The sequence below is a fragment of the Mesoplodon densirostris genome, chromosome 2 (genome assembly GCF_025265405.1).
Source record: "Mesoplodon densirostris isolate mMesDen1 chromosome 2, mMesDen1 primary haplotype, whole genome shotgun sequence".
Classification (NCBI taxonomy): domain Eukaryota; kingdom Metazoa; phylum Chordata; class Mammalia; order Artiodactyla; family Ziphiidae; genus Mesoplodon; species Mesoplodon densirostris.
Genome location: NC_082662.1, coordinates 75496841 through 75523124, shown reverse-complemented (window position 1 = coordinate 75523124; position 26284 = coordinate 75496841). Strand labels below are relative to the sequence as shown.

Sequence of the window (26284 nt, the reverse complement as noted above, 5' to 3'; positions counted from 1 at the left end):
CAGGCGCGCAGGCTCAGCGGCCATGTCTCACGGGCCTAGCCGCTCTGCGGCATGTGGGATCTTCCCGGACCGGGGCATGAACCTGTGTCCCCTGCATCGGCAGGCGGACTCTCAACCACTGCACCACCAGGGAAGCCCAGGAAGAACACTCTTTGACAAAAATCACAGCAAGATCATTTTTGATCCACCTCCTAGAGTAATGGAAATAAAAACAAAAATAAGCAGATGGGACCTAATGAAACTTCAAAGCTTTTGCAAAGCAAAGGAAACTACAAACAAGACGAAAAGACAACCCTCAGATGGGAGACAATATTTGCAAATGAATCTGCGGACAAAGGATTAATCTCCAAAATATATAAACAGCTCATGCAGCTCAATATTAAAAAAAAAAAACAACCCAATCCAAAAATGAGCAGAAGACCTAAATAGACATTTCTCCAAAGAAGACATACCGATGGCAAAGAAGCACGTGAAAAGCTGCTCAACATCACTATTAGAGAAATGCAAATCAAAACTACAATGAGGTATCACCTGACACCAGTTAGAATGGGCATCATCAGAAAATCTACAAACAACAAATGCTGGAGAGGGTGTGGAGAAAAGGGAACCCTCTTGCCCTGTTGGTGGGAATGTAAATTGATATAGCCACTATGGAGGTTCCTTAAAAAACTAAAAATAGAGTTACTGTATGACCCAGCAATCCCACTACTGTTGGGCATATACGCAGAGAAAACCATAATTCAAAAAGACACATGCACCCCAATGTTCATTGTAGCACTATTTACAATAGCCAGGTTATGAAAGCAACCTAAATGCCCATAGACAGATGAGTGGATAAAGAAGACGTGGTACATATATACAGTGGAATATTACTCAGCCATAAAAAGGAACGAAATTGGCTCACTTGTAGAGACGTGGATGAATTTAGAGACTGTCATGCAGAGTGAAGTAAGTCAGAAAGAGAAAAACAAATATCATATATTAACGCACATATGTGGAACCTAGAAAAATAGTACAGACGAACCGGTTTGCAGGGCAGAAATTGAGACACAGATGTAGAGAACAAACGTATGGACACCAAGGGGGGAAATCAGTGGCGGTTGGGGGTGGTGGTGTGATGAATTGGGAGATTGGGATTGACATGTATACACTGATGTGTATAAAATTGATGAGTAACAAGAACCTGCTGTATAAAAAAATCATAATAAATAAATAAAATATAAATTTAAATAAAGGGTAGACAGAGAGACTTCCTATAAAGAACTTCTACATTTATTATTAATATCTTCACCACAACTTACCACCTCCTTGGGTGAAGGAAAATTCCATTTGACAGTTATATAGATTGAGATTATAAAGTTAGCATTTACATTTTTCTTTCACAGCATAAGATGGAAACTGTTGTGGGGATAAACATTAGGGACTCATAAGTTGAGAAAGTTATCTCAATTCCCTAACCTTAGTGTTACAAGAGGGCAAAAGAAAAGATACTTTTCCAGGCCAATATCCTAGCTGACTTTTATTAGTGTTTGTAATAAAACCTCTTCTCCTTGGAACTCAATTGTAATATGTCTCATCTAACTAGAACCCAACTAAGAGTCAAGAAGCAGATATAATTGACTTCTCACTAGCCAGAGGGGTGTAATGTCTTCATTGAAAACATGAATTTAGATATAATCTGTGTGTCTTTGGATTCCATGCTTAAGTTCTTATCCTTTTTAGAGGTGGGTAAGGAGTGGAGGTGATGAGTAAAGAGGGCAGAGAAAATGGCAGGCCACTCTTCATTTTGGGATTAGGTGTGATGGAGGGTGGGTACTTACGACTCCAGTATTTTTCTGGTCCAGTAATGGTATAGACAGGATCACAACCACAGGCAACTGTGATGTTGGCTTTCCCTGATTATTTGCCACCAAGTTTGCTATTCTTTTTTTTTATGCCTATGGGCATGGTGCTTTTCCACACTTTGCTTCAAATCAAGTCAGGTCTATTTAGCAGCAAAGCTGCTGCATTTCATGCCCTGCCCAGCCCTGGTACTGATGGAGCTGGAGGGTACTGGTGTATGAGGATGGCTCCAGGCTAAAATGCCACTCCCACTGTTCTTCCTCCAAGTTCAGTACTTTTTCTTGAATGAAAGCCTTTCAATTTCTTATATTCCAGAGTCCTGGAATGGTTGTTGTGACAGTTTTGTGCAGTTTTATCATTGTTTTGAGGAGAAGAATTGCTGAACTTTTTACTTCACTACTTTAGAAGTTCTTCATTTGGAGTCCAGTTTTAACTGGAATGTTAAAAGTTATATTTTGCGTGAGGCCTGAGTAGAAAGCCTATCCAGATCATGAGTGACCTAGATTATACATTTTTTTTTCTTTGCTTGGGACAAAGATTTTAGAATTTTAGAGCTAGAAGGGTCTTACTTCTTCCTTTTTTTTCAGGTTAATAATTGGAAATGTTAGTACGTTGTACCGTTACCACACAGATTGTTGGTGTCAGAATTGGATTTGGAAATGGATCACATATGTGTCAGTCACTGTTTCCCCTCCCTCTGTGCAGCTGCAGGTACTGATACCCTTTCTCTGCAGGCTCAACCCTTTGCCCTGAGCTAATCCTGCCCAGGTCAAGAGTATATGAGGTTTCACAGCCTTGCTGGAGTAGGTCTGACATGAGTTGGGCTGCCTTGAGTGAAAAGCTTGGGGAAGGAGCCTAGTGATCTTATTCAAGCCCTCCAGGAGATTTTGATGCCCATTCAAGTTTGAGAACTGTTGGCATAGAGTAAAGGTTCAAAAGATGGTTGGAGTTGTCATTAGTTCTATACACTCGAGATTCTGATAGCCAGTATGCTGCTATTTTTCATTGCAGTTAAGATCACATTCATTGTAAGACACACTGTTGTTTTATTAGTTTGGGAAAAAAAAAACCCTCTGCAATTTCAACTGTGAAGTGACACTTTCTTAGTACTACAATTTTATTTTATACACATTGGAAGAGTGTTTATTTTAAATGCTCTTAAAGATAATTTTAAAAAGTCACATCACTTTCATGCAAAGAAGAAAAGGAAAAATATAAGTCAAATAAATTGATCAAGGCATTCCTTAAACTTCTTCACATTCAAAGGCAGACACTTTTGAATCTCTTCTTCTTTAGAGTCCTCATTGTCCATGTTTTTCTGTACAGCATCATCCTCTCTGTCTTCAAGAGTTGGTGATGCAACATTTCTTAGAAGAGTGTTCCATTATCATATCTGCATTTTTCTCTCAGTCTCTGACACTGGTTCTGCGAATCTTGATGTAAATGCACAGCAGTGATCACTATGTCAGGACTGCCACCCGACTGGCAGTGATTGTAAGATGCATCACAATTTTATATGTTTTTGAATGTTAAAAAACAAAACAGTATGGCTTAGAATCAAAGAAATATGGTGGTAATTATGAAATAGTCTATATAATCTGCTCTTTTTCTTACTTCTATTAAGATAAATCCTGTAGATTGTTCTTTATACAACTGTCCTCATCCATCCTTTTTATAATAATCTAACATCCTTAGTTTAGGCCTTGGTTATATTTAGGTTGGTGTATCTTTTCTCCAGAAACTTTTTGCCTTAAAGAGTATGTTAGATCATGGTTTTAGTCTCATGAAATGTAGCTGACCCTGTGGAATAATGAATGTATTCCTCAGCGTTCTCTCAAGAAACAGAATCAATAGTATATATAGAGTGGAAAGGAGGAGGGGGAGAGGGAGGAAGAGAGAATGAGTATGAATTGGTTTATGTGACTGTGGCCACTGGGAAATCCAAAATCTGCAGGGCTGGCAATCTGGAGACCCAGGGAAGAGCTGATGTTGCAACTCAAGTCCAAGACAGTCTGAGGCTGAGTTCCCTCTTTCTTTGGGGTTTCAGTGTGTTTTCTCTTAAAGCCTTCAACTAATTGAATGAGGCCCATCCACACTTTGAACATGCAGAGTGCTGTGGAGAATGCAGAATATATATACTGTACAGAATCTTATATTCTAGTTAAAGAAGACATTAAAGTGAATATTTAAATAACTAAATAATGGCAGAAAATAATATAGGTAGAGACAATATTTAAAATTGCACACCAAATGTATATATATTGCTGTTTTAAAGTTCATCTTTTCCATGATCTTAAAGAAAGCAAATCTTTTTTCTTTAATAGATTGATTGGGAAGATATAAATGAAGCTTTAAAAAAATAATCTGTTAGTATAAGTTCTAGCAATGTGGTATGATAACCAAAGCCAGCCCAAGACAGAAATGGATGACAGTTTTTCAGTACCTTGATTAAAATTGTTTTAAAGAATGCACATTTTTATAGTCAGACTTGAGTAATATATGGATGGCTTTTTAAAATTTCTCCTTTTTATTGAAGTATAGTTAATTTATAAAATTATGTTAGTTTCAGGTGTACAGCATAGTGATTCAGTATTTTTGCAGATTATACTCCATTATAGGTTATTACAAGGTAATAGGTATGATTCCCTGTGCTATACAGTATATCCTTGTTATTTATCTATTTTATATATAGCAGTTTGTGTCTCTCAATCCCATACCCCTAATTTGTCACTCTCCCCTTTGGTAACAAATTAGTTTTCTATATCTGTGAATCTGTTTTGTTTTGCATATACATTCATTTGTGTTATTTTTTAGATTTCACATGTGATATCATAGAGTATTTGTCTTTCTTTGTCTGACTCATTTCACTAAGCATAATACTCTCTAGGTGCATCCACATTGCTGCAAATGGCCGTATTTCATTCTTTTTTATGGCTGAGTAATATTCCATTTTATACTCCATATTATGCATATATTACATATATATATATATGTATATATACCACATCTTCTAATCCAATCATCTGTTGATGGGCACTTGGGTTGGGCACTCCAACATGGAGTGACATGGGCACTCCATGTCTTGGCTATTGTAGATAGTGCTGCTCTGAACATTAGGGTGCATGTATCTTTTTGAATTAAGACTTTTCATCTTTTCTGGATATATGCCCAGGAATGGGTTGGGTGGATCATATGGTAGGTTTAGTTTTAGTGTTTTGAGGAACCTGCATACTGTTCTCCATAATGTTTGTACCAACTTACATTCCCACCAACAGTGTATGAGGATTCCCTTTTCTCCACACCCTCTCCAGCATTTATTATTTGTAGACTTTTTGATGATAGCCATTCTGACAGGTGTGAGGTGATATCTCATTATTTTGATTTGCATTTCTCTAACAATTAGCGATATTCAGCAACTTTTCATGTGCCTGTTAGCCATCTGCATGTCTTCTTTGGAAAAGTGTCTGTTTAGGTCTTCTGCTCATTTTTTGATTGGGTTGTTTGTTTTTTGATATTGAGTTGTAAGAGCTGTTTGTATAATTTGGATATTAACTCCTTGTCAGTCACATCATTTGCAAATATTTTCTCTCATTCTGTAGGTTGTCTTTTTATTTTGTTGATAGTCTCCTTTGCTATGCAAAAGCTTTTTAAGTTTAATTAGGTCCCATTTGTTTATTTTTGCTTTTATTTATTTTGCCTTATGATACTGATCCAAGGAAATATTGCTACAATTTATGTCAAAGAGTGTTCCACCTACATTCTCTTCTAGGAGTTTTATGGTTTCAAACCACTCTTACATTTAAGTTTTAAACCATGTTGAGTTTATTTCTGTATATGGTGTGAGAGAATGTTCTAATCTCATCGCTTTACATGTGGCTGTCCAGTTTTCTCAGCACCACTTGTTGAAGAGACTGTCTTTTCTCCATTGTATATTCTTGCCTCCTTTGTTGTAGGTCAATTGCATAGGTTTATTTCTGAGTTCTCTATTCTGCTTCATTGATCTTTGTGTCTGTTCTTGTGCCAGTGCTATGCTGTTTTGATTACTGTAGCTGTGTAGTACTGTCTGAAGTCTAGGAGGTATATACCTCCAGCTTTGTTCTTTTTTCTCAAGACTGCTTTGGCAATTCAGGGTCTTTTGTGGTGCTATATGAATTTTAGAATTATTTGTTCTAGTTCTTTGAAAAATGTTATGGGTATTTTGATAGGTGTCATGTTAAATCTCTAGATTTCTTTTGGTAGTACGGCCATTTTAACCATATTAATTGTACCAATCCAAGAGCATGGGATATCTTTCTGTTTCTTTGTATCATCTTTAAATTCCTTCATCAATGTTTTATAGTTTTTAGAGTATAGGTCTTTCACCTCCTTGCTTAAGTTTATAACTAGTTTTTTTTTCTTTTTGATAAGAGTTTAAAGGAGATTTTTAAAAACTTTCTCATATTTCATTATTAGTGTAGAGAAATGCAACAGATTTCTGTATATTAATCTTGTATCCTGCAACCTTGCTGAATTCATTTATTAGTTCTACTACTTTTTTGGGTAGAGACTTTGAGGTTCTCTATATAGAGTGTCATGTCATCTGCAAATAGTGATAATCTTACCTCTTCCCTTCTAATTTGGATATCTTTTACTTCTTTCTCTTGTCTCATTGCTGTTGCTAGGACTTCTAATACTATGTTGACTAGAAGTGGTCAGAGTGGGCATTCCTGTCTTGTTCCTGAATATAGTGAGAAGACTTTTAGCTTTTCTTTTTCCTTTTTTTCTTTTTTTGTTGTTTCACTTTATTGCACTTCACCGATACTGTATTTTTTTTTTTTTTTTTTACAAATTGAAGGTTTGTGGCAACCCTGCATGGAGCTAGACTACTGGCGCTATTTTTCCAGCAGCATTTGCTTACTTAGTGTCTGTGTCACATTTTTTTTAAAATTTTTGAGATTTATTTTATTTATTTTTTTATACAGCAGATTCTTATTAGTCATCAATATTATACACATCAGTGTAGACATGTCAATCCCAATCACCCAATTCATCACACCACCCCCCAACCCTCCACTGCTTTCCCCCCTTGGTGTCCATACCTTTGTTCTCTACATCTGTGTCTCAATTTCTGCCCTGAAAACTGGATCATCTGTACCATTTTTCTGGGTTCCACATATATGCGTTAATATATGATATTTGTTTTTCTCCTTCTGACTTACTTCACTCTGTATGACAGTCTCTAGATCCATCCACGGCTCAACAGATGACCCAATTTCGTTCTTTTGGATGGCTGAGTAATATTCCATTGTATATATGTACCACATCTTCTTTATCCATTTGTCTGTCGATGGGCATTTAGGTTGCTTCCATGACCTGGCTATTGTAAATAGTGCTGCAATGAACACTGGGGTGCATGTGTCTTTTTGAATTATGGTTTTCTCTGGGTATGTGCTCAGTCGTGGGATTGTTGGATCATATGGTAATTCTACTTTTAGTTTTTTAAGGAACCTCCATACTGTTCTCCATAGTGGCTGTATCAATTTACAGTCCCACCAACAGTGCAAGGGGGTTCCCTTTTCTCCACACCCTCTCCAGCATTTGTTGTTTGTAGATTTTCTGATGATGCCCATTCTAACTGGTCAGAGGTGATACCTCATTGTAGTTTTGAATTGCATTTCTCTAATAATTAGTGATGCTGAGCAGCTTTTCATGTACTTCTTGGCCATCTGTATGTCTTCTTTGCAGAAATGTCTATTTAGATCTTCTGCCCATTTTTGGATTGGGTTTTTTTTTTTTAATATTGAGCTGCATGAGCTGTTTATGTATTTTGGAGATTAATCCTTTGTCCATTGATTCGTTTGCAAATATTTTCTCCCATTCTGAGGGTTGTCTTTTCGTCTTGTTTATGGTTACCTGTGCTGTGAAAAAGCTTTGAAGTTTCATTAGGTCCCATTTGTTTATTTTTGTTTTTATTTCCATTACTCTAGGAGGTGGATCAAAAAAGATCTTGCTGTGATTTATGTCAAAGAGTGTTCTTCCAATGTTTTCCTCTAAGAGTTTTATAGTGTCCGTTCTTACATTTAGGTCTCTAATCCATTTTGAGTTTATTTTTGTGTATGGTGTTACAGAGTGTTCCAATTTCATTCTTTTACATGTAGCTGTCCAGTTTTCCCAGTACCACTTATTGAAGAGACTGTCTTTTCTCCATTGTATATCCTTGCCTCCTTTGTCATAGATTAATTGACCGTAGGTGTGTGGGTTTACCTCAGGGCTTTCTATCTTGTTCCATTGATCTGTGTTTCTGTTTTTGTGCCAGTACCATATTGTCTTGATTACTGTAGCTTTATAGTATAGTCTGAAGTCAGGGAGTCTGATTCCTCCTGCTCCGTTTTTTTCCCTCAAGACTGCTTTGGCTATTGGGGGTCTTCTGTGTCTCCATACGAAATTTAAGATTTTTTGTTCTAGTTCTGTAAAAAATGCCATTGGTAATTTGATAGGGATTGCATTGAATCTGTAGATTGCTTTGGGTAGTATAGTCATTTTCACAATGTTGATTCTTCCAATCCAAGAACATGGTATATCTCTCCGTCTGTTGGTATCATCTTTAATTTCTTCCATCAGTTTCCTACAATTTTCTGCATACAGGTCTTTTGTCTCCCTAGGGAGGTTTATTCCTAGGTATTTTATTCGTTTTTTTGCAGTGGTAAATGGGAGTGTTTCCTTAATTTCTCTTTCAGATTTTTCATCATTAGTGTATAGGAATGCAAGAGATTTCTGTGCATTAATTTTGTATCCTGCAACTTTACCAAATTCATTGATTAGCTCTAGTAGTTTTCTGGTGGCATCTTTAGGATTCTCTATGTATAGTATCATGTCATCTGCAAAGAGTGACCGTTTTACTTCTTCTTTTGCAATTTGTATTCCTTCTATTTCTTTTTCTTCTCTGATTGCTGTGTCTAGGATTTGCAAAACTATGTTGAATAATAGTGGTGAGAGTGGACATCCTTGTCTTGTTCCTGATCTTAGAGGAAATGCTTTCAGTGTTTCACCATTGAGAATGATGTTTACTGTGGGTTTGTCATGTATGTCCTTTATTATGTTGAGGTAGGTTCCCTCTATGCCCACTTTCTGGAGAGTTTTTATCATAAATGGGTGTTGATTTTTTCAAAGGCTTTTTCTGCATCTATTGAAAATGATCATATGGTTTTTATTCTTCAGTTTGTTAATATGGTGTATCACATTGATTGATTTGCATATATTGAAGAATCCTTGCATCCCTTGGATAAATCCCACTTGATTCTGGTGTATGATCCTTTTAATGTGTTGTTGGAGTCTTTTTGCTAGTATTTTGTTAAGGATTTTTGAATCTATTTTCATCAGTGATATTCATCTGTAATTTTCGTTTTTTGTAGTATCTTTGTTTGGTTTTGGTATCAGGGTGATGGTGGCCTCATAGAATGAGTTTGGGACTGTTCTTTACACTGCAATTTTTTGGAATATGTCCCTAGGTCTGAAGTGGGTCTCTTGTAGATAGCATATATATGGGTCTTGTTTTTGTATCCATTCAGCAAGCCTGTGTCTTTTGGTTGGAGCATTTAATCTATTCACGTTTAAGGTAATTATCAATATGTATGTTCCTATGACCATTTTCTTAATTGTTTTCAGTTTGTTTTTGTAGGTCCTTTTCTTCTCTTGTGTTTCCTACTTAGAGAAGTTCCTTTAGCATTTGTTGTAGAGCTGGTTTGTTTGTGCTGAATTCTCTTAGGTTTTGCTTGTCTGTAAACTTTTGATTTCTCCATCGAATCTGAATGAGATCCTTGCCAGGTAGAGTAATCTTGGTTTAGGCTCTTCCCTTTCATCACTTTAAGTATATCATGCCACTCCTTTCCGGCTTGTAGAATGTCTGCTGAGAAATCAGCTGTTAACCCTATGGGAGTTCCCTTGTATGTTATTTGTCATTTTTCCCTTGCTCCTTTTAATAATTTTTCTTTGTCTTTCATTTTGGCCAATTTGATTACTATGCATCTCGGCGTGTTTCTCCTTGGGTTTTTCCTGTACGGTACTCTCTGCAATTCCTGGATTTGGGTGACCATTTCCTTTCCCATGTTAAGGAAGTTTTTGACTATAATATCTTCAAATATTTTCTTGGATCCTTTCTCTCTTTCTTCTCCTTCTGGGACCCCCACAATGCGAATGTTGTGGTGTTTAATGTTGTCCCAGAGGTCTTTTAGGCTGTCTTCATTTCTTTTCATTCTTTTTTCTTTATTCTGTTCCGCAGCAGTGAATTCCACCATTCTGTCTTCCAGGTCACTTATCCGTCCTTCTGCCTCAGTGATTCTGCTATTGATTTACTCTACTATATTTTTCATTTCAGTTATTGTATTGTTCTCTGTTTGTTTGTTCGTTAATTCTTCTAGGTCTTTGTTAAAACATTTCTTGCATCTTCTCGATCTTTGCCTCCATTCTTTTTCTGAGGTCCTGGATCATCTTCACTATCATTATTCTGAATTCTTTTTCTGGAAGGTTGCCTATCTCCACTTCATTTAGTTGTTTTCCTGGGGTTTTATCTTGTTCCTTCATCTGGTACATAGCACTCTGCCTTTTCATCTTGTCTACCTTTCTGTGAATGTGGTTTTTGTTCCACAGGCTGCAGGATTGTAATTCTTCTTGCTGCTGCTCTCTGTCCTCTCGCTTTTAGCTTTCCACTGTTGAGTATTTTATTGGCTGTGAGTTTGTCATAAAGGGTTTTTTATTATATTGGGGAGTGTTCCTTCCTCTTCAATCTTTTGGAGTAGTTTGAGAAGGATAGGTATTAGTTCTTTATATGTTTGGTAGAATTCCCCAGTGAATCTATGTGGTCCTGGAATTTTGCTTGTTGCGAGTTTCTAAATTACTGATTCAAATTCATTACTGGTAATTTGTCTGTTCATATTTTCTATTTCTTCCTGTTTCAGTCTTGGTAGTCAGCAGTTTAGCTCCTGTGTTCTAGGCTGTGTATTTGAGATTGAAGAATATGTAAATTAAAAGACAATTTTAAAGCTGCTGCCTCAGAGCTAATTTTCTCATGGAAGAAACATGTAAGGAAGCCTCTTCTTATTTCACTTGAGTTGTGGTATTTTATGTAAGGACATTGTGAGGTAATTTTCTTTGTTTAAGAACAAAATAAAAATGGAACATAAGCTCATAATTATTTGTATTGGTTAAGAATCTGGTTTAAGCAAAAAAGGAATTTTTTAGTTTATTTTTTCAGCCATAATTTCTTCAAATACATTCTCAAGACTCATCTTGCTCTCTCGTCTCCTTCTGGAACCCCTATAATATGAATGCTGGCATGTTTAATGTTATCCCATAGATCTCATTTGTTGCTTTCATTTTTTTTATTTGTCTTCCTGTCTGCTGATCTGAATGAGTGACTTCCATTATTCTCTCTTCCAGATCACTTATGCATTCTTCTGTGTCATTTAGTCTGCTATTCGTTACTTCTAGTGTGCTTTTTATCTCAGATATTGAATTATCTATTTTTGATTGGCTCTTTATATTTTCTAGTTCCTTGTTAAAATGATTTGTGTTTAGATCAGTTCTCTCCTCTAATTCAGTTAATGTATGTATTGCAAAGGTTTTGAATTATTTGTCTGGTAGATTGACTATTTCTGTTTCATTATTTTTTTCAGGGGTTTTCTCTTGCTCTTTCAATTGAGGGTAGTTCCTTTTTATTTTACTTAACTTTATCTGTCTCTATGAATTTAGGTGAAATAGTTATCTGTTGTGGTCTTGAAGGGGTATTCTTATGTAGGAGCATCCTTATGTAGACTGTGTTTGCCCAGTGCATTTGGTGGGAGGGCTGGATTTGATGTGGACACCAGCTGACTTTCCTCAGGGTGTGCTGACCACTATCTCCTTAATAGGTGGTGTGGCTGGTGATGGAGGAGCTAGAGCCTGTGCAGGGTGTGAGGCAGGACTTCCTCTTTGCTCAGTGGCTGTCACTGCCTGCTTAAGGGCCTATATGCTCCCAAGTAGCTGGAGTGGAATCCCTGAGTGTCAGGTTTGAGCTGACTCTGTTCCCTTTAAGTGTGTGTTTTTCCTCCTCTTTGCACTGGGGCCTTTGCCCCAAGAGAGGGAGGTGCTGAAGCAGTTTGAGTTTGTGTACTTACAGAGATCTGATAGGCTGCTTGTGTAGGCATCTGTGGCTCTGTTCAGATGCAGCCCCCAGTCGTGTCTTTTCCCCTGTCGTGGCTGCCCCAGGTCTAGTGCTAGGCTATAGCATGGAGTGGGTGGGGCAGGAACATTTGCTCAGCTAGGACTGGGTAGGGCAAGGTGGTCTCAGGAATTCTGGTGGCCATGGTGCCAGGAGTTTGGGCTGCTTCTAGGGTGCTGTTTGTGTAAGCGCTAACAGTGCTGCTGCTGCTGCCCCGCCTGGACCACACCCTAGGCCCCTGGGTCACCTGTGCATCCCTAGATCGAGTCTTTTCCCAGGTCCTGGCTGCTATAGACACAGCATTAAGCTGTGGTGTGGAGTGAGGGGGGCTGGGGTGTTCACTTGGCTCAGATTAGGTAGCAGAGAGGCGGTAGCTGCTAGGGCAGGCCTCTTTCCACCCTGCCTGGGGGAAAGCCAGCACCAGTGCTCTCTCACCAGTGGAGTCTAGGCTTCCCCAGTCTTTCTATCTGTCCCAGCAGTTCTCCAAGCAGTCAAGGTGGCTTGTCTCTTATGTGTTGGACCCCAGGACTGGGACACCCAGTCTGTGCTGGACCCACTCATTCCCCAGGAGGAATGTCTGCCTGTGTGATGTCCCTTTTCCTCCTAGTCCCCTCCTAGGGGCACAGGTCCCAACCTGATGCTTTTCTTCCCACCCTACCCAATTCTGTGTAAATCTTTCCTGCAGCCTTGGTTATATAGGAGTCATGCTGCAGGTTTCCAGTTAGTTTCCCATGAGAGTTATTCCACTTGTAGTTGTTTTTTTGATGTGTTTGTGGGGGGCGGTGAGCTTCACATCCTCTTACATTGCCATCTTGATCTCCTGTATATGGATAACTTTGAATACTAGGTAAGAGTAGAAAATAGTAAATGTAAATCCCATGAGGCACAACTGAAAATCAGCTTTGTTGATTTTATATAGTAGTTAATTTATAACACTGAGATACATGTTGTGGATATATGGTTACACGTATAATTTTATAGATACTTAGGGTCTACTTTCATTCTTAAGTATATTTCTATTGATATAATCAGTATGTCAGTCTGTTTTAGATGAATTCTTATCTTTTAGGTAGTTTTGGATATGCTTAGCTACTTCTCTCAAAGATAAATGTGTATGTCGAAGGCAAGATGCATATTTTTTTCTCAGTAGAGCACCCAATAAAATGATGAGCATTAATAATGTGTATCGCTTTAATTAGAAATGTAATGAAATAATGGAGGGTAACTTAACTTCAAACAGATCGGTGATACATCCTAATAGTATTTATTTACTCTGCAGGGAAGAGAAGGGAAGGTAGAGGTCAAGAGAAGAAAGAACTATTAAAAAAGAAATTTTTATTGTTTGAGCATTTAGTATCTGTGGATATTATATTATTGAGCACTGGTTAACTTCGGGCACTAATTCTGTTCTGCATTATGTTATTGTTTTTAGAATGAAGAACAAAAATAGTTCTTTTTCTATGCATTTCTATAAAAGGAGTGGTTTCATAACAAAGATTATGGTGCCAGATAGATACACTGTTTTTAAAGGTATGGAATGACTTTGGGGAAATATTCTTATTTTAAAATGAGCTAAACTTATTAAAATATAGTTAAGTTTAATTAGTTTTCTTAATACTGGGCCTGTTAGATGAAAGCTATTAGTATTTTACTTCTTTCCAAAAGCTGATCTTGTAAATTCTCTTTACACCTAGTTTAACAATTAGAAACAAAGTAGTCTTATTATTCCTTCCCTCCTTAGGATATTATGGTGACATACTCAGCTTAATTTAGCTGATGGGGGCATGCAGATCATTATATGAACTAGGCCTGTGCATTTTCCTTTTTCCATATGGATTTTCTACACTTAGACTGCATGACTCTAAGACCATGGCTTAATTTTACTGGGATTTAATTTAATTTAGAGGGATTTGAAAACTGTGACAAATTTACCTGATTCTATTGATAGAAATTAATACAATGGAAATTTAAAAAGTTTTTATATAGTTTTAAATGTTACACTCCATTTACAGTTATCACAAAATACTGGTTATCTTCCCCGTGTTGTACAATACATCCTTGTAGCCTATCTCACACCCAGTAGTTTATATCTCCCACTTCTTCACCCCTATACTGTCCCACCCCTCCCTCCCCACTGGTAACCACTAGTTTGTTCTCTATATCTGTGAGTCTGCTTTCTTATTTTAAGTTCAAAAACCTCCTACAGAACTGTATCCCTCTGATATGGAAGCTCAGCAGTTTAGTTTCTATGTTCCAGGCTGTGTGTTTGAGATTGAAGAATATGTAAATTAAAATACTTTTTTCTAAAGCTGCTGCCTTGGAGCCAATTGTCTCATGGAGGAAACGTGCAAGGAAGCCTGTTCTTATTTCACTTGAGTTGTGGCATTTTATGCAAGGACATTTTGAAGTAACTTTCTTTATTTAAAATCAAAATTAAAAATGGAACCTATGTTGGTTAGGTTCCATTGGTTAGGAATATGTTTTAAGCAAAAAAGGAATTTTTTAGGTATGTTACTGAAAAGTTCAGGAATATGTTATCTGTCTTTGTGTCTGCCTCCTTCACGTTGACTTTATCCTCAGACTCTGTGTAGAGGCAAGATGAGGACCAGCAATGCAGATCCTCTCAGGTTCAAATCCAGCTCAGAAGAGAACCTATATTCTTTAAGAGTCTGAAGATGAGTTCTAGGCTTGATTCTTGCTGGTCTTAGTTGGATCCAGTATTCCTCTCTGAACCAGTTCCATGGTCAAGGGAATGGACTTCCGCAATCACTTTAGATCTGAGTCATTTGCCTAGCCTTGGAGCTGGGATTGGCATCGACCCCATGAAGGCACATGGAATGAAAGCAGAGGGAGTAGTTCTTCACAGGAGATTCAGATTACTGTTCACAGAAAATAGGTAAATGTAAGCTGTGGCAAAAATGATAAATGCCTAAAGTCACTTGTGCCAGTGACTTTGCATTTGATTTATCTTTTTCAGAAACAAAACTCATAATTTCTATTGAAGTAGCATGTCCATTAGAAGGTACATTTAGCTGATGATGACAGAAACTTAAAATAACCATGGCTTAACAAGATGGAGGCCCCCCCACCCCAGGTAGTCAGTCCAAGACTGAATTAGCATTTCCATGACAAAACCAACGCCACTTTGAATTGCTGCAGCTCCTGCAATCACATTTGCATTCCAGGATGGAAGGAAGAAAGCAAATAAATGAGTGTCCATCAATTGTCTACCTCCCTTTTACTGGAAAGTCCTGCTAAACAACTTCTACTTACACCTCACTGGCCAGAAGTTGGTCACATGGCCATGTATACCTGTAAGGATGTCTGGGAAATGTGCTTATTTAGATCGGTATAATGCCACCTCTAATAATAGCTCAATAGGTGTTTTGTTAGTAAGGAAGAACTAGTGAAAGGCTATTAGGTAGATAGCTAGTGGTCTTTCTACGTGTGTTAACTTATTAACTGATATGGATGCCATGTGAGGTTTAACAACCCAATGCATTTTATACATTTAAGACTTAAAACACATTTTAGAGGTAGATGGTAAGATGAATAATGGAACTAATATATACCCTAAAATTAGTAACAGGGTGTTCATTGAATGAGTATCAAACAAGGAAGTCAAAAAAAGAGTTAAAGATGATTCTGACTTATCTGTCTCTTGAATACTTGGCTGTAGTGATGCCTTTGCCTAAGATAAGGGACATTAGAGGAGTGCCAGGTTTTCACAGAAGTTAAAGAGTTAAGTTTTGGACATTGAACACTATAAATGCTGGCATCAGATGACCTTTCGGGTGATGTCATTTGTTCACCAGCTGCACATTTTGATATCTATTGTGCATTTTCTGGCAGAGTACAGAGAACTAGATACTTTAGAAAATTTCCACTTCGCTCAGTCCCTCTCTTTCAACTTGTGATCTAGGTTCCTGAAAATCATGGAAAGTTGGATCCAAGGAACCTTTAATTCCAATTCTATAGCTTAGAACAAGAGAGAGGTCTTTGTGGAGTAAAGCATGGGTTGGGTATTTTTCATTATCCTAAGTACTGGAAATATAGCTATTAATAAGGAAAAAATACCTTCAAGCTATGCTTTGTTATCATTACTTATTTTTCAATCCCTATTTTTTCATGTCATACTACACTAAATTCCAAAGACAAGGAATTCTTCAGAGCTTAGTGGAATTTTGTATGGTTGCTGTAATTTAATTATAAACATTGAACAAATGCTAAACAGTCTAAGGCAATTTGAAATATAAATAAGCAGTACATTCATGGGAGCTACTGTTGCTCAAGGTAAATATTAATTGTTGCTAGAATGAATAAATAGTTCTTCTGTTTATTCTTATGTAGTGTCACACTTGGCTTCCTATTGGGTCTTTACAAGTGGTTGATCAAATGTTTTTTTTTAAGGTCTGGAAAACACTATGGATCTAGCTTTTGAGAATATACCCAGTCTGGGAAAAGGAGACAAAAGTTTCTGTGTTCAGGGAGTAAGTAGCTTCTCTAAAAACCCTTTTAATTTGTACACACAGTGAGTGGTGGCAAAGCAGTATCACTGTGACAGTTGTTTGGGTGATGTCATTTGTTCACCAGTCAGGCAGCTGGGCATTTTGAAAATCTGTTGCCATTTCTTGGCAGAGAGCACAGAGATAAGAGCATTTATGCTTTGGAAAGGACCTTTCTGTGTTTAACCAAAAGCATTTTATTTATAAAAGTGGAGGTTTTCCTTATTTTCAGTCATCACTAATTCCATTGTCTTATTGTCTATTTTTTTCCATCTATCCTTTTCTGCAAATATAAAACTGAAATCATCTTATCCCTCAAAATGGCTTTTCTTTCTGCCTTATCTTGTTGAATGGTGCTGTCTTCTACCCAGTTCTCCTAAGGCAGAGACCTGTAAGTCATCCAAGATTACTTTTTCCTTCTTGATCACCAAGTTCTGCTGTTCTTCCGTAGTTAACGTGTTTTTTCTGCCTGTGTCTATTGCTTGTATCCATGATCGAACTCTTACCATCTCTCTCCTGGACTTGTGCAATTCTGAGACTCTCTGTTCACTCCTGCCCCTCTCCCATCCAGCCCCCACAATAACTGCTGGTGTAATCTATAAAAAAGAAATTTGGATATGTTAACTCCTCTTTAAATCCTTCAATGACTCCACCATATTGCTAATGAGTCAGAATTGGACCTACATTTTCAACAGTGTGACTTAAAACAGAATACTTCCAAGGAGACATATAGTGGTTCAAACAAAAGTATTTTGGCTATTTCATTTATTGCATTTATTTCATTAACCTGAACTTTAACAACATACCCAGGTGATTAGTATGCACATTAAAATTGAAGTTGGTGGTCTAAGGCTCACATTAAATCTGCTCTTAATAATATTTAAAACAAATAAGAAACACTTCAAATTTTAACGTTTAAAAAGTAGCACATGATTCATTTACTTTCATTATCTTATTTTCATTATCTTATTTTCATGTAAGAAAATGCATCATTTCTTGGAAAATAAAAATAACATATCAAATTTGGTTTGAGGACCAACTGCTGAAATTTAATGATGTTTTAAGACACAACAATGGACAAAATTGTATTTATGACCTGATGTTTGGAAATATTACTATTTTTACCTAAAAAAACAACTGCCTTATTTTGATGATTTTCATGAAATAATAGATTCCTGACTGCTACTTGCAATAACCTCTCTGCAAATAATACATTATGTGTATGGCAAGTGTTTCCCCACCAAGTAAAAGCTTAATTGGATATAATTTTTGTTATATTTATTATTTTTCATTTTTCTTGAAGTAGTAGTCAAAACATCTTTCATCAGATGATAACAGTTTGACATCCAGAGAGAATTATCTTGGGGCAATATCACTTAAAAATTTTATTTGTGTGTTAGTATCATTGTTCATTATACCTCTTTTCTTTAAACAACTGTCTGTGGGGATAATAATAACGGGATACCATTTAGGGTTGGGAAGATCAGAGTTTTATATGTAGAAACCTAGAAGAGTGCCTGGCACATAGTATGTTTTACATAAATGATTGTGTCAACCCCATCCTCCTCTTCCTCCTTGTCTTCTTCCTCTTCTTCACCATCGTTATTTCATTCCATAGCAGCTCAGGATAGAGAAATTTAACTATCTACTGCATAAAGCTGAGAGGTAGAGTGGACCCAATACAGATCTCAGCAATTTTTCTTCCAGGCAGGGGAGAATACTATAAAGTGGAATCACGGAGAACTAGAAACTAGGTTCATGTAGAGAGTAATCAAGGTCTGAGTCTGTGATGGTTCTTAGTGTTATTTACTAGCTTTTTTTCCTGCTAGTCATTTGATATGATTGCACTTCCTAACTCTTGTTGGCCGGGGTCATGTGACTGCTTGAGGCCATTGAATTGTGAGCAGAAATTGTATGTGTCATTAGCTGCTGGGAAAAGATCCTCCAAAACTTTCTTTCCCTCTGGCACAGTGACTGGTTATTGTTAGGATGATAGCTGTTCTGACAGCTTAGGTTTCTGTGTGACTGTGATATGTGGAGCACCCCTGCCATGGTTGAGATGTAACATGATCAAGAAATAGACCTTAGTTGTTTCAAGGTCCTAAGATTTGGGGGTTGTTTATTATTGCAGCATTATATAGCTTGTACTGACTAATATAGATTTTTTGATGGGTTTTGAAAACTGAAAGTATGGAAGTGGGGTGAGAGTGAGCTAGATGCCAAAAACTACACAGTTTTTGCTAGGAGCCCAAGAACCAAAGAGAGTCCTCAGGAGTGTGTCACAATCTAGTGTCAGTATAGGGGACACAAGGTGGAGGGAGTGGTTGGGATCTTTCTGGTGCCTCCCTCCTTCAGAAAAGTGATACACTATCAAAAGTATACAAAACTACATACATTGTGAAACATATCTGTTCTACTCCTTGCCAGTGTGAAAATAGAAATATGAAAATCAATGTAGAAAATGATGTAGGAAAACTAGGATTTAGGAAGAAGAATCATGTTGAAGGGCTGAAAGATTGTTCAGTACCCAGAAGGTAGTAGGTTTCCCCATTTCCTCCTTATCGTACATGTTCACATCCACACATGCTTACATGCCCATATGCTCACATATGCATAATTTTTTTAAAAATTATTTATTTATTTATTTATTTATTTATTTATTTATTTATGGCTGAGTTGGGTCTTTGTTGCTGCTCGCGGGCTCTCTTTAGTTGTGGCGAGCAGGGGCTACTCTTCATTGTGGTGTGCAGGCTTCTCATTGTGGTGGCTTCTCTTGTTGCAGAGCACAGGCTCTAGGCGCTCGGGCTTCAGTAGTTGTGGCTCGCGGGCTGTAGAGTGCAGGCTCAGCAGTTGTGGAACATGGACTTAGCTGCTCCACAGCATGTGGGATCTTCCTGGACCAGGGCTCGAACCCATGTCCCCTGCATTGGCAGGCAGATTCTTAACCACTGTGCCCAGGGTAGCCCCTGCATAATATTTTTTTTTTTTTTTTTTTTTTTTTTTTTTTTTGCGGTATGCGGGCCTCTCACTGCTGTGGCCCCTCCCGTTGCGGAGCACAGGCTCCGGATGCGCAGGCCCAGCGGCCATGGCTCACGGGCCCAGCCGCTCCGCGGCATATGGGATCCTCCCAGACCGGGGCACGAACCCGTATCCCCTGCATCGGCAGGCGGACTCTCAACCACTGCGCCACCAGGGAGGCCCCTGCATAATATTTTTATCAACTCCACTTGTGATTACAAATCATTGCCTTCCTTAGTATATCATCCCCAGTGAGGCCTATCTGGATACAGTACTTAAAATTGCAAACCTTCACCCTTTCCCCCCCTACTCCTGACATCCTAACTAGTAGCTCTGTTTTTTTTTCCCCATAGAACTTAGCATATTCTTTAGTTTATTTACTTATTTTTAAATTTTATGTCAATAAATTTTATTGACATATATAGTTGATTTAGAATGTTGTTTTAATTTCTACTATAAAACAAAATGACTCAGTTATACATGTATATTCTTTCTCATATTCTTTTCCATTATGGTTTATCACAGGATATTGAATATAGTTCCCTGTGCTATGAAGTAGGACATTGTTGTTTATCCATCCTATATATAATAGTTTGCATCTGCTAATCCCAAATTCCCAATTCTTTGCTCCCCCCACAACACCCCGGCAACCACAAGTCTGTTCTCTATGTCTGTGAGTCTGTTCTTGTTTTGTACACATGTTCATTTGTGTCATATTTTAGATTCCACATATGTGATATCATATAGTATTTGTCTTTCTCTTTCTGACTTAAACGTTGCTTAGTATCATAATCTCTAGGTCCATTCATGTTGCTGCAAATGACATTATTTCATTCATTTTAATGGCTGAGTAATATTACATTGTATATATATACCACATTTTCTTTAGTCATTCATCTGTTGATGGACATTTAGTTTGCTTCCATGTCTTGGCTATTGTAAATAGTGCTGCTATGAATGTAGGGGTGCATATATCTTTTCTAATTATAGTTTGTCTGGGTATATGCCCAGGAGTGGATTGCTGGATCATATGGCAATTCTATTTTTAGTTTTTTGAGGAACCTCTGTACTGTTTTCCATAGTGGCTGCACAAATGTACATTCCCACCAACAGCATAGGGGGGTTCCCTTCACACCCTCTCCAGAATTCATTATTTGTAGACTTTTTAATGATGGCCATTCTGACTGGTGTAATGTGGTACCTCGTTGTTTTGATTTGCATTTCTCTGATAATTAGCAATGATGAGCATCTTTTTTGTGTGCCTATTGGCCATCCATGTGTCTTCTTTGGAGAAATGTCTATTTAGGTCTTCTGCCCATTTTTCAACTGTGTTTTTTGTTATTAAATTGTAGGAGCTGTTTGTATAGTTTTGAAGTTAGGCCCTTGTCAGTCACATCATTTGCAAATATTTTCTCCCAGTCCATAGGTTGTCTTTTCATTTTGTTTATGGCTTCCTTTGCTGTGCAAAAGCTTGTAAGTTTCATTAGGTCCCATTTGTTTATTTTTGCTTTTATTTCTATTGCCTTGGAAGACTGACCTAAGAAAATTTCTGTAGTTTACTGTTATTGTTTGTCTCTCCCCAACTAGAATGCAAGCACCACGGAGAAAGAAAATTTTTATCTATTTTGTTTACTGAGAACAGTACCTGGTATATAACAGTACTTGTTGAATTGCAGTACATTCATGAAGGAGAAACCCGGGAAGATGATCTGGATCCTGCTAGCTGCCTAGGTGTTCCAAGAAGGGAAACTAAAGCTGATGCAACTTTGTGATCTCAACCACATTTTAAACTGCACTTTGATTCTCTTGCTTTCATTCCCTAGCTTTTAAAATAGTTCCAGTCAAGCAGAATTAAGCTTCTTTGTGAAATCGTTAATATGTCATGTTTAAAGACTGAGTTTTGAAGGTAGCACAAAATGTGGGAAAGAATATGGGCTTTAGAGAGAAATCACTTCATTGTCACCTATTAAGGTGTGACTTTGGGCAAGTTACTTATCCACGGAATCTAAATTTTACCATATGTAAAATTAGAATAAAAAATGCTTTGTATGGACTAAATATACATAAAGTTATGTGAAAGTGCTTAGTATACAGTAGGTACTGGTTTATTTGGGTCCCTTCTCCTTTCTCTCATCACCAGAAAAACAGCTTTTATTACATTTCTATTTAATGTTATTACACATATTTTCAATTTAGCTCTAATTTTGGTTCCCATGACCTTTTGTTAGATTATTTTAGTAATCTTTGGTAAAGTAAAATTTTAGTATGTACAAAGAGCCCATATACCATTCACCAGGGCATGGGTTTGGGGGGATTGTTGGAGAAGGTCTGAGTTTCCCTGTTTTTTTACACAAAAGTAGTTTTGTCTTCATCTTGTTGTCATCCGAAGTATCAACAATGCTATCCTCATTGGTTGACATGGTAGACTTTAGGGCTGGAAAGAATCAATTCCTTCCTTTTGCATATTAAGAAATTAAGTCATCTATTTGGTAAATGGCAGAGTAAAGGGTAAGAGCTCTAACTGACTTCTTGTTCAGTGCTCTTTCTACCATATTATACTTTCATCTAGATTAAATTATTTTCATCTAAGTGAAATACACAGTTTGATGGTTTTTGTTGTCAACATGATAATGTTGACACAAACTTTTATCACATGTATTTAACTTTTTGAATAGATGATACATGCTTGGGTCACTAAAGGGTATACATGAAAGTTAGCCTCCCTTAGCTCTGCCCCCAGCTACAAAAGGCCACCACTGCTCTGTGCATATATTCATGTATTCACCTATCATTTTACACAAATGTAAACTTTTATGTACTTTGCTTTTTTCACTTAAAAATGTGAAAGTAATATATATATGTGTTTTGCTTCTCAGAGCTCCATAACCACCTCTTGTTACTCCCAGGTGTCGTTAGTTGATTGATTTTTTAAAATTCATGAACAAGCACTTATTGAGCACTGTGTTAGGCACTATTCTAGGCTCTGGGAGTGGAAGAGTGAACAAGATAGAAGAAAACCTCTGTTTTCACAGAGCTTAGTTTCTTGGTTTGTGATTGGTGATATGATAGGGGTACAAATAATCATCTCTAGGATAGGCCAGAAGAGGGAGAAATGAATTTCTTCAGACATGATCACAGGAAGCTTTAAGGAAAAAGTGGAAATTTATTTGGATTTTAAGTGATGGGTAGAAATTCAGCAGGAAGAACTGGGAAGAAAGGGTACTCCATCACGAATATATTAGAATTTTTGTTGTTTCCGTCTTATGCAGCTGTTGTTTTGCATGGTAGCACTTGAAGTTCTACATTTAAGGATACTATTTGCTTGACATTTTAGTAAATTGATTCCTTTTGGAAATGTCTTCTTGCAAAATAAAATTGTTTGTCTTAGAAATCAATTTCTGCTGACCTAATTCTTTTTTCTTCTAATTTGTTTACTTGAACTAGATATGAGGATTTTTATAGGTGACTTCTACCTATTTGACCCTTTTCATTCAGTTCTAAGAGTTTTCATCTTTGTTTTACTTTTTTCTTGTAATTTGATATATGTATGTTGTAATTAACTATTATTTGCTTTAGTGAAGTTATGTGCTTACAGCAGAGGTTGTCAACCTTTGCTGTACACTAGGATCATTTGGAGAGCTTTAAAACTGCTGATGCTTAAGCCCCACCTGGTCTGGGATGTGGCCTGGGTACCAGGATTTTCAAAAGTGCCTCAGGTGATTTTACTTTGCAGCGAAACTTGGCTTATTTGGGAGGTAACCAAAACATGCTTTCTCCTTTTGGAAAGTAGGTAACCATGGTTCATCTGAGTGGTGTGATCAATCTGTCATCTCAAGTCTCTTGTTTAGAATAAAGTGAAATGGTTAGAATTGGATGGCAGAATGAGGTCCTGGAGTTTGTTGGAGCACTTTTATTGTTAATCACCAAACCATAAATGGAATTAAGCATAAGCTATGGAGAGAATAATTTTAAGGCCTTTAAATTCTGTGTGGTTGGGGGAAGGGATAACAGTTCTTGTTTTGAGCTCTATACAAATCGAAGTTGTTAGGCTCATTATGTGAGTCAGAAATTAATAAATCTGTTTTTACAGCCTATAACAATTATTAATTTATTGTTAGTATAGTTAGGCAAACATTGTTCTCAAGCTCTTGTTGACTTTGTCACCTACTTTCAATGTAATAAGTACTCCATTACCGTAAGAGGATCTTTGTTTACTCCAGTAACAAGGTGTTGCACAAGGACTTGTAAACTCAAATAGTTACCTCCCTGAGGTATCAGACCTTCCAGAAGGAAACCAAACTGAACCATAGGCTACTCCTTTCTTTTATTCTGAAAAATGATCTAGTCTATTTCCAGCTTGGAATTGGGGGCTGTTGTCAGGTTAGGGATGTTCACTGTGATTTCACTGTTGGGTTTGAAGTATCGTGAATTCCCAGATACACCCATATCTTGCAGTATGGACTGCAGTAGGGTCACAACTTCTTGTACATCTATGTAGCATATTAGCACGCTGTCTGAAACTAGTGGGGCTCAGTGAATAGAACAGATAATCAGACAAAATTGGGTTCAAAGCCCAGGTTTTCTATTTATAAGCTGTGTTACCTTGATTTACTTAACTTATTTAGCCTTAGTTTCCATGTCTGGAAAATTGGGGCAAATGATACCTAAGTTCCAAGTTTGTTAATGAGGTAAAATAGTTTAGATTCTTAACATAGTGCCTGCTCACAGTTGGTCTGTAATAAATAATAGTTCCCTGGTTTTGTTATTGAATTATTCTAGAGAATTATTCTAGTGAAAATGATACTTGAGAACAAATTAAGTTCTATATTTTCTTTAATAATGAATCTTATTATTAATAATGACTGTTGGGAGTGGTGTATATGAGTCACATTTTATGTAGCTGAATTTTTAAATACTTCTGAACTTCTCATAAACCTGATAATATCCTGATAAAGGTGTTGATGTCATACCTTTGTTTATTGTGATAGGTTTTATAACTTTCATTATGTTTAGAGACATTTTACAAGAACTTGAAGATTCTTGAAGTATGAAGGGAGAAGTTAGAAAGTTGATAGTATAGACTGGGCAGTATAGTATAGTCAGGGCACAACCCCTAGGTTCATACATACACAATGAAAATATAAGTGAAGTGTAATAGGCCATGTTGAAGCGTAGCCAAACTAATTAGTTCATTCATTACAAAATGTTTATTGTGTTCCTCCGTGTGCCCAAATAAGATCATCATGGTAATGACTCCTATTTTCTGCCTTTCAAAATTGTTCTCATTTTTAAAGGCGTAATTCAAATGTGGTCTGTTTGATGAAGTCACCCCTCCCCCTCACACAAGTTAAAAAGGGAATTTCTTTTTTCTCCATTCTGGCAGCATGTGATCTCTACCCTGGCACTAACACTTGTTTTACTGTTTCATATTAAAAGCGGGGCTGCAACTAAGTTACGTGCATTGGGTTGAGGGTTGTATGGGGTCCTGGTTAAAGGCACTGGTTTTAACATAAGAGATGTTATTTTAATCTCTACTTTGTCACTTACTTTCTTTGTGAAGATTTGTCCTTTCTGAGCTCAAATTACTTACCTGTTAGATGGGGATAAAAGCTTCTACCTTATAGTTTTGTTGAAAGATTAAGTGGTATAAGTGACCTGAGATAGTAAACGTTCAACAAATGGTAGTGAATATTATTATTGTTGTTCTTGTTTGTGTAAAGCGTGTTACTTATTGTATGTAAATATGATACATGACTTAAAACCTCCTCCTTTAGATTGTGCACTTTTAAAAACAGGGGACTATTGCTTGGCATTTTTACATAAAGTTTAATAAATTAACTAGTATTTGTTGGTTAACTGCATTAACTTTCATATCTCCTTGACTTTTAAAAAGAAGAGTATTGGCATATATCAAAAAATGTCATAAAAGTTGTTTTCTAAATGCCTTTGTTTTAAAATCCTTGCAGGCCCCTTCTTATCTCATAATTTCAATGTCCTGAAATCTGAGGATTCCACCAAGATAATATGATAGGAACTTTCAGTGATTTGGAGCCGTATCCTACTTAGACTAATGCGGGCCTTCCAGGTTTCCTAAGAGCTTGTACAGCAGCGCACACTGCTGTTGTTAATCGGCACAGGCAAGAATGCCATCTTTGCCTCAAGAAAGAGGTAAGCAGCTTGATTTAATCATGTGTTCCTATTATGTGGCTGTATTATAGATCATCACTGCTAATTTTTTTAAGAATTAAAAATTAATTGGGGACTCAAAGAATCAGAATTCATAATTTTACCTTGTGGGGGGCATTTATGTTCTCTGGTATGGAGTTTTTGTTATTTCAGTGATGTTTGGTTGGTTTACATTTCTTTTAAAGTTATTCAGGGACCCTCTCCCCTGGATCTGCATACAGAATTGCCTTATCAAAGCACGATGAAAAGGAAAGTCAGAAAGAAGAAAAAGAAGGGAACCATTACAGCAAATGTTGCTGGGACAAAGTTTGAAATTGGTAGGTCTCCTCAGAATTATGAGATTTTCATAATTGTCGGAAAAACTAATTTGATGTTGAAAACAACATAGAAATTCAGAGATAATTATCTTCTCAGAGATAATTATCTTCTATGTAATGGTTTTTTGAATGGCTTCTATAAAATTTTCTTTTCTATGAGATATTTAACATGTCAGTAATCAAATAGAACATCACTGTAAAAAGTTCTTTAAATGTTCTAAATGTTTTTAGTTATTGATGGG

At 37.0% G+C, this 26284-nt stretch overlaps 1 protein-coding gene across 4 annotated transcripts in view; it reads left to right on the top strand.

The window, feature by feature from the left end:
- The window catches only part of TTLL7 (tubulin tyrosine ligase like 7), a 161183-nt gene that overhangs the window by 27329 nt on the left and 107570 nt on the right, over nucleotides 1-26284 (top strand). For all 4 annotated transcript variants that reach the window (XR_009531140.1, XM_060090021.1, XM_060090018.1 and 1 more), the window contains exons 2-3: nucleotides 25506-25707; nucleotides 25911-26042. Coding sequence is in view for 3 of the 4 variants with exons in the window: in XM_060090021.1 (XP_059946004.1) it covers nucleotides 25683-25707; nucleotides 25911-26042 (157 nt within the window). In the remaining variant the exon portion in view is untranslated. The remainder of the gene's footprint in view (nucleotides 1-25505; nucleotides 25708-25910; nucleotides 26043-26284) is intronic.